General features: G+C 41.7%; 1 protein-coding gene across 2 annotated transcripts in view; it reads left to right on the top strand.

Annotated features, from left to right (window-relative positions):
• The first annotated feature begins 818 nt into the window (after positions 1 to 818).
• CHAF1B (chromatin assembly factor 1 subunit B) overlaps positions 819 to 9,306 on the top strand; it is a 29,342-nt gene continuing 20,854 nt past the window's right edge. For both annotated transcript variants that reach the window (XM_078452804.2, XM_060640477.3), the window contains exon 1: positions 819 to 9,080. In XM_078452804.2, the coding sequence (XP_078308930.1) occupies positions 8,927 to 9,080 (154 nt within the window). In that variant the 5' untranslated portion in view covers positions 819 to 8,926. The remainder of the gene's footprint in view (positions 9,081 to 9,306) is intronic.

The following is a 9,306-nucleotide window of genomic DNA, read 5'->3' as shown; positions in this document are numbered from 1 at the left end:
ATCATATTTAGGTAGAGGTATCTGTCTTCTGTTGTTAAGTTAAATTTGCAAAAGGCTAATGTGGGAGGACAGTGGTGTTTAAACTAGTTACTACTGTAAAACAAAAACAGTATGAGGAAGTAAACCAGCACAGTCCACAATCCCTATAAACAGGACCCGCTTTAATTAGCTAAGTGTTCACGCAGCAGGACTGGTGTGTGGCATATCAATGTATTTTTTATTTGGGCCTCAAATTCCTAATGTGGGCGGTACTGCTGGTGACTCTGCCCATGGTCTCAAGACACTTAATCTTGTAATCAGCAGCTCGTTAGGTCATTATTTGTCACTGAAGAATAATTAAATACATCTGGTGGTTCTCACCCCCCCCCCCCCCCCCCCCCGGCTACATATTAGAATCACCTGGGGAGTTTTTAGAAATCCCAGTGCAAGGATGCACCCCATACTAATTCAGAGTCTGGGTTTGGGCCCAGATATCAGGTTTGTTTTTTGTGTTTTTTGTTTTTTTAAAGCCTCTCTGTGTGCCGTCAGAACTGAGAACCATTGATCTATACCTTCCTGTGGCGAGTGTTTACAGGTGTTGAACTCAGTTCGTTCCTGCAACAGACTCAGGATTGGCAGGGCTACTTTCTCACTGGGGCGAGCCAGGAGGGAGAAAAAGAAGCAGAGATGGCGCCCCAGTTAGAAATGCAAATGGAACAGAATGGGATCAAGTGGAAAGGCTTCTGCCCACTGCTTCCCCAAAGTTAACCACGGTTGCTTTTGGTAGGTCCTTCCAGAAAATATTAGCTGCATACATATACACATTCATATATATGCATTCAGTTTATATTAAATTTTTATATCTTTATATTTGATTATATATTTGTATCTCAAGTTTACACAAAGATGGTACACCAGATAATTGGTATCTTAACATTTCCATGTTACTTTTTTGAACGGGTTTGGTAACATCCTGTGATCTGCATATGCTCCTAATGCTCATTTATTTCTCATGTTTTGACATTACAGAATATACTGTGGAAGTTAATACACACCACACACACTTTTATAAGTATACCCAGAGTGTGAATTCTTTGCAGTGAATATTGATAGGTCAAAGAGTGTATGCTATGTAACTTTTAATAAATGTTACCATCCAAAAAGGAATTTAAACTCCTATGAAAAATAAATGTATAAGTGTGTTTTTTTCCCTCTCTTTCCTCATCAAACTTAAATCTGGTCTGTGAAAAAATGACAGCTTGCATTGTCTCAGGTTGAACATGCTCTCGTATGTTTTACTGACCATTGTAATTTCTTTTCCTGCGTACTACGGCATATTGTTTGACCATTCTTTTCTGTTGGGCTCTTTGTTTTACCGCTTTTAAAACTTTTTTTTTCAGTGTTGGTTTATTTTTGAGAGAGAGACCGCACACATGCATGGAGGTGGGGGGCAGAGAGAGAGGGTTAAAGAAGTAGTTTTTACAAAAGCTAAAAGCCTGGATAATGTGGCCACAGACACCACCCAGACAGCTAACTTTTGGAAAATCCACAGTAGGCTAAATCTTATTTTGTACAGGGTCTCCTAAACCCTCACTGGGGGGAGTGACAGACACACTGGATGGCCACAGCTCAAAAAGAATGCCATTAATACCCACTTGGTGTAAAGAAAGACATCTATGTGTGTGGTGTTTAGAATTAAATTTCGTGATCACAAAGTTAATTTCCATATTCTGGCCTGTAGGGAGAAAGTCAAGACCAAAGGAGACAGAGTATTGGTAAATCAAGCCATTCAGATAAGGTGAAGGTATTAAATGAGCCCAGTCACAGACGATGAATGAGCGGTTCTAAAACTGGAATGTGGATCAAAAATACTAACTCGTTAAGGTTTTTTTGGTTTTTTGTTTTTTTTCCTGCAGAAAAATACACATACAATTTGTCATGTAACGATTTGTTAAGTGTATGAGTTGCATTAAGTACATTCACTGTACTCCCACCCCCGGTAACACCTATTTTCTACCTCTGAATTTGCTTATTCTAGGTATCTCATATCAGTGGAATCAAAAATTTGTCTTTTTGTGTCTGGCTTATTTCACTTTGCATAACCTTTTAAAGGTTCATCCTTGTTGCATATATCTTTTTTTTTTTTTTTTTTTAATTTTTTTTAACGTTTACTTATTTTTGAGACAGAGAGAGACAGAGCATGAGCGGGGGAGGGTCAGAGAGAGGGAGACACAGAATCTGAAACAGGCTCCAGGCTCTGAGCTGTCAGCACAGAACCCGACGCGGGGCTCGAAATCACAGACCGTGAGATCATGACCTGAGCCGAAGTTGGCCGCTTAACCGACTGAGCCACCCAGGCGCCCCGCATATATCAATTTCATTCCTTTTTAAGGCTGAATAGTCCATTGTATGTGTGTACCACATTTTGATACCCATTTATCTGTCTATGGATATTTGTGGTGGTTTCTTTCACCTTCTTACTATGAAGAATAATGCTGCTCTGGACATTGTTTCCTAAGTATCTACTTGAGTCCTTGCTTTCAGTTCTTTGGGATAACATACCTAAGAGTGGAATTGACGAATTATGTGGTAATTATGCAGGTGTTTGAGGAATTGCCAAACTATCTTCACAAAGACACACCGTTTCACATAATAGCCAGCAGTGCAGAAGTGTTCCAATTTTTTCACATCCTCTACAACACTGTAGTTTTCTGAGTTTTTTGTTTTTTTAATTAGCCATCTAATGAGGGTGAGGGGTTATTGTGGTTTTGATTTGCATTTCTCTAATGGCTAGTGATGTTAAGCTTCTTTTCATGTGTTTACTGGCCAATTTGTATATTTTTGGAGAAATACCTGTTCACATCTTTTGCCCATTTTTACTTTGGGTTGTTTATATTTTGATATTGATTTGCAGGATATGATTTTTTTAAAAATTCTGGATATCACTCCTTACCAGATATATGATTTGCCAGTATTTTCTCCCATTCTATGGGTTGTCTTTCCACTCTTGAGTTTTTAATTTTGGTGAAGTTGAATTTATTTTCTTGCCTGTGCTTTTGGCATCATACCCAAGAAACCCTTGACTAATCCAATGTCATGAAGATTTTCTTCTGAGAGTTTTATAGTTTTAGTTCTTACATTGAAGTCTCTAATCCATTTTGAATTAGTTTTTGCATATGGCGTAAGATTCCAACTTCATTCTTGTGCATGTGGGCATCCAGTTTTTCCAGTAACATTTTTTGAAGAAGACTATCTTTTCCCCATTGAATAGTCTTCTCATCTTTGTCAAAAATCGATTGACCACATAAGTGAGGGTTTATTTCTGGGCTCTGTATTCCATTGGTTTGTATGTCCTTATGCCAGAACCACAGTATTTTAATTACTGTAACTTTCCAGTAAGGTCTGAAGTCAGGAGGTGTGAGTTCTCCAACTTTGTCCTTACTCAAGATTGTTTTAGCAATTCAGGGTCTCTTGAGATACCACATGAATTTTAGGACAGAGTTTTCTATTTCTGCAAAAAACGCCATTGGAATTCTGATAGGAATTGCATTAAATCTGTGGGTTATTTGGGGTGGCATTGACATCTTAACAATATCAAATCTTCCAATCCATGAACATGGGATGTCTTGCCATTTATTTGTCTTCTTTAATTTCAGCAACATATTTTTTTTTGTACAAGTCTTTCATTTCCTTAAGTTTATTGCTAAGCATTTTTTTTATTTCTGATGCTATTATAAATGGAATTGTTTTCTCAATTTCCTCTCCAAAAGTTCATTGTTAGCGTTTAGAAATGCAACTGATTTTTATGTGTTTTTTTTTGTAACCAGCAACTTTGCTGAATTCATTTGTTAGCCTGAACAGGTTTGGGGGACAGGGGAACTCTTTAGGATATTCTGCATATAAAATCATGTCATCTGCACAAAGATAACTTGATTTCTTTCTAATTTAGATGTCTTTTATTTCTTTTTCTTGCTCAATTGATCTGGCTAGAACTGCCAATACTGTGTTGAACAGAAGTGGTAAAATTAGACATCCTTGTCTTATTCCTGACCTTCGGGGGAAAGCTTTCACCACTAAGAATGGCATTCTTGGGGTGCCTGGGTGGCTCAGTCGGTTGAGTGTCCGGCTTCGGCTTAGGTCACGATCTCGCGGTCCGTGAGTTCGAGCCCCGTGTCGGGCTCTGTGCTGACTGCTCAGAGCCTGGAGCCTGTTTCACATGCTGTGTCTCCCTCTCTCTCTGACCCTCCCCCGTTCATGCTCTGTCTCTGTCTCAAAAATAAATAAACGTTAAAAAAAATTTTTTTTAAAAAGAATGGCATTCTTTAGCTATGGCTTTTCATATATTATGGCTATCATTGAGAAAGTTTTCTTCTATTCCTAGCTTGTTGTTTTTTATTTTTAATCATGAAAGTGTGTTGAGTTTTGTCAAATGCTTTTTCTGCAGCAACCGAGATGATCATGTGGTTTTGTCCCCTTTCATTCTATTAATGTGGATTAAGTTGATTTTTGCATGTTGACCCATTCTAGCATTCCAGGAATACCGTTTGTTCATGGTGTATAATCCTTTCAGTATGTTGCTGAATTAGTTGTTGGTAGTATTTTGTTGAGGTGTTCTTGTTTTTGCATCAAAATTCATCTGGCCTGTATTTTTCTTGTATGGTTTGTCTGGCTTTGGTATCAGGGTAATGAATGAGTTAGGAAGTGTTTCCTTCTCTTTACTTTTTTGGAAGAGTTTGAGAAGGATTGGTGTTAATTTTTCAGTAAATCTTTGGTAGAATTCATTAGTGAATCTATCTATCCAGGGCTTTTCTTTGTTGGGAGGTTTTTGATTATTGAGTCAATTTTCTTAGTAGTTTTAAGTATTCATATTTTCTATTTCTTCATGATTAAATTTTAATAAGTTGTATGTTTCTAGGAATTTGACCATTAATACAGGTTATCTATCCAGTTTGCTGGCATGCAGTTGTCCATCGTATTCTCTTTTTATTCCATAAAATAATCCTTTTTATTTTCAGTAGTAATGCCCCTTTCTTTTCTGAGTTTAGTAATTTCAGTATTCTTTATTTTCTTGGTCAATCTAGCTAAAAGTTTGTCAGTTTTGTTGATCTTTTTAAAGGACCAACTTTTGGTTTTTACTTTCTCTTTATTGTTTTCCTGTTTTTTTATTGTCCTTCCCAAGGTTTTGTTGTTTTTTTTTTTTTTTTAATGTTGATTTATTTTTGAGAGAAAGAGCGCGAGTGGGGGAGGAGCGGAGAGAGAGGGAGACACGGAAACCGAAGCAGGCTCTAGGCTCCAGGCTGTCAACACAGAGCCCGACACAGGGCACAAATCCATGAACTGTGAGATCACAACCTGAGCCAAAGTTGGCCGCTTAACTGACCGAGTCCCCCAGTCACCCCTTTATTTTTTTTTTTAACATTTATTCGTTTTTGAGAGACAGAGCATGAGTGGGGGAAGGGCAGAGAGAGAGAGAGAGGGCAGAGAGAATCTGAAGCAGGCTCCAGGCTCTGAGCTGTCAGCACAGAGCCCGACGTGGGGCTCTAACCCACTAGCGGTGAGATCATGACCTGAGCCAAAGTTGGACACTTAACCAGCTGAGCCACCCAGGCACCCAAGACGTATCTTTGAGTTAAATTACTGAACAGTGTCCTAAAGTATTTGTATCTTGGTTCAGGCTAATATAACAAAGATACCATGGACGGGGTGGCTTAAATAACAAACATTTATTTCTCACAGTTCTGGAGGTGAGGAATTCTAAAATCAAGGCACCAGCAGATCTGGTGTATTGTGAGGGCACTCTTCCCAGTCTGCAGATGGCTGTGTCCTCTGTGATGGAGACCTGGGATAGGGTGGGGGTGGGGAGGGGAGAGAGTAGGAGTGGGCATGCCTGAGCTCTCACCAATCCCATGATGGGGGCTCCACCCCCATGACCTCATCTAAACCTTCTTACCTCCTTAAACCCCCAAATGTAGACACCACATTGGGGATTAAGGCTGCAACATACGAATTTTGGCAGGGGGTGGGGGTACACGTTCATTCTACAGCCCTTTGTATCATTTTACACTTCCACTAGCAGTGTGCTAGAGCTTCTGTGCATTCAGTTTCTCTCTCCTTTTCTAGTTTTCCTCTTTTTATTCTGATAAAATATGCTTAATATCTTTTCCTAACCCTGCACTGAACTTTCAATTTCTGATGTTAAATTTTAGTGCACTTCTATTTCCTATCATTTAATGTTTTATTAGAACATCCTCTGACTTTAGATTTTTATTCCAGAGTATTCATATTTAGAAAAGGGAATGATAGTAAAGTACATTCAGAGAAGTCTTTGTTTTTGAGGGCAGATTAAGATTTACTCCCTTTAGGGTTGCCTGGGTGGCTCTGTCAGTTAAGCGTTTGACTCTTGATTTTGGCTCAGGTCATGATCTAACAAGTTTTTGGGATCGAGCCCTGAGTCTGGCTGTGCGCCGACAGTGTGGAGCCTGCTTGGGATTCTCTCTCCGCCCCCTTCCTCCCCGTCCTGCTCTTGCAAAATAAATAAACAAATTTCAAAAAAAAAAAAAAGATTTATTCCCTTTATATAAATTTTCGCTATATAAAGTTCTTGGGAGACCAAATAACTGTGGTCCCCTTAAGAGTGATGCAGTTGTGCTAAAATCAACACTTAGGGCCCAAAGTGAAGTTCAGTATCTAGTTGTTGAAGCATCTAGTTGGAATCACCTGCAGTCCAACTTGGTGCAAAATACTGAGGCCTCCATCAAACACCTTCCTTGCTTCCTCCCTCCCTCCCTCCCTCCCTCTCTCACTCCTTTCTCCCCTCCTTCTTTCTTTTTTGAAAACATTTGACACATCTCAGATCCCCACTCTGGCAGGCAACAATGTCAAGCCCCAAAAATTTCCACCAAGAAAACCAACTCTTTGAGGTATATTTAGTACCTAAACTGTGTGTGTGTGTGTGTGTGTGTGTGTGTGTATGTGTGTGTGTGTATGTGTGTATGTGTGTGTATGTGTTTACTCTGTAGTCTAGAAGCCTGGCATGTTAGGAGATAATCAGGGGATTCCTTTGTGAATCAAAAACATTTGTCAGAAATGTGGAGAAACCTGATGGTTATGAGAGACACTGAACCACTGATGTCCAAACCAGACTGATTATCAGACTCACCTGGGATCTTGAGAAAATGCAGCACCCCCAACTCCCCAGGGTGCCCCTCTGCTGGATACTCTGAATCAGTGGGCTTAGGTAGGGCCAGGAATCTGTACTTTTAAAACAGCCAGAAAAGCTAAAGTACATATTAGCCATTCCCAGTCCAAGTTCTCTGAATCCCAGCAATGATTTAGGAGACAGGATCTAAAACTACATATCTGGGTTACATTATCCTAGTTTCTCATAGAAATCAGACTTAAGGAGCCTCCAGTCATTCCTGTCAACATGAGACATCGTGACAATTTCTATACCTTTCATAAAATTGGCTAAAAGCATCAACCAGCATTTATATAAGAATCCACATTATTCTTTTTCCTGAAAACAGAAGCGTTGGCTCCTCAGATGAACCTGTGTGTTCCTTTTATCAAGTAAGAGCTATGCATCCCAAGGTATTTGTTTCCTGGCCTTCTCAGAAGCTCACAAATTGTCCCATTTGGAAAATCGTCCCATTTCAAAAGGCCTGCTGCCTCTATTTCTGTCTTCTGATTTACAACCTTATTTGAAAATGTTAAATTATGTTTTTAACAAGTGTTTATAACCACATCTGCTTATTGCAGTGTAATGTAAGCAATCCAGGCATGGGACGATCCGATAGCTTTGAATTCTCCAAAACGTTCTAAAAGCCAACATATATGAAAAACAAAATTCTCAATTTTTGTTTGCTAAAGGAATTAGAAACCTGTTTAAGTTTAGTGCACTGGTATCCAGGGAGGGGGTGAAGGGAGAGGGAGAGACGGAGACGGGAAGGGTGGGGAGTGGGAGAGTCATCTGGGGGAGGCTGGCAGCCTTGTCTTATGCAAGGTTGCACAGGGCAGCACTCGTTTTGGAAAGTCCTTTGGTCTTGAAGACTCAGAAACCAGCATGAGAGTGTCCATTTGTCATCTCGTCCCAACCAAGCTCCCCGACAAATATACACAGAATTCCAGTTAATTTGTAATGAGAAAATTGCCTTTGAGACACATGAGCCCATATGACCTGCTCATTCATGTCTAAATGCTTCCGGGTTTTTGCTCCATCCGTGCTTTCCCATCGCAGATCCCACTGCTCTCCCTTTATGCCTCTGTTGTCAACTGTGAGTTTCTTTAGCTTGAATTCCCATTTCCCAGAGCTGCGCATCCAAAACTATTACCTGAAGCCCATTTTAAATGCCCTCTTCAAATTTCCTTTGAGCCCTTAAATCCGAAATAACCGCGTCCTCAGAACTGTTAAGAGCACATTCATTGTTCCTTATACACCACTTTTCACTTTATCTTTTTAAAATAATTATTTGTGTGCAGGAAGCCAGAAGACCGTCTGCTTGAAACTCCAGAGATGGAGACAGGGCCTGATGCAGGTTACAGCTCTCAAATATTCGCTGTGAAAGAATACCAGTGACAGACGGGGTGGTCTTGGGCGGGTCTCAGAGTTATAGCCTGTCCACCAGTCGCACAGGGCCGTTCTTTTCCTTTAACCGGACTGTAAACTCCCTGAGAGTAAGTCTGAGTCAGTTTCGCTCTCCACTGCTTATCCAGCTCCGGCACAGGGTGCAGAGTCTAGCAGATGCTCAGTAAATGTTAAAAGAATTAATCAAAAAGGGAAGAAATGATTGAATGAATGAGTCGATAACTCACCTATTCTTCCACCAATGCGTCGGTCGGACAGGTAATTAACTGAATTAGCAGCGGCCCAACGGGATGCCGAGGACTCCGCAGCTCTGGACCACCCTCTGCAGCCAGAGCAAGGGCGGGGCGCCAGGTAATCCCGCCCATGCGAAGGCGGGGGCTCCCCGAGAATCCCGCCTACAAAGAGGCGGGTCGTACCTGGAATCCCGCCCTCCCTGAGGCGGGGCCTGTGGCGCGCGGGAAGAAGCGTAAGCGGCGGCGGGAGCTGGCTGTGCAGCCGACTGACCGCGTCCCTGCAGGTATTGCTTCCCTGGCGCCGGCTCCGGCGTCCCCACGGTCTCCCCGGGGGGCCGAGCGAGAGCGAGAGGGTCTCGCTGAGGGCGGGCCGCGGGGTCCCGGCACAGCTCCGGACGGCGTGCGTTTGCGCGCCCTGCGGCTCCCCGCCCCGGCTCCGTGCGGCCTCCTCCCCGCCAGGCCCGCTTTCGGCTTTCCGGCCGAGCGCTTGGTCCCGTGCGGCCTGGGAAC

This window comes from Panthera onca, chromosome C2 (assembly GCF_046562875.1).
Source record: "Panthera onca isolate mPanOnc1 chromosome C2, mPanOnc1 haplotype 2, whole genome shotgun sequence".
NCBI classification, from domain to species: Eukaryota; Metazoa; Chordata; class Mammalia; order Carnivora; family Felidae; genus Panthera; species Panthera onca.
The sequence above is the reverse complement of the archived record's forward strand: the minus strand, read 5'-3'. Positions and strand labels throughout refer to the sequence as shown.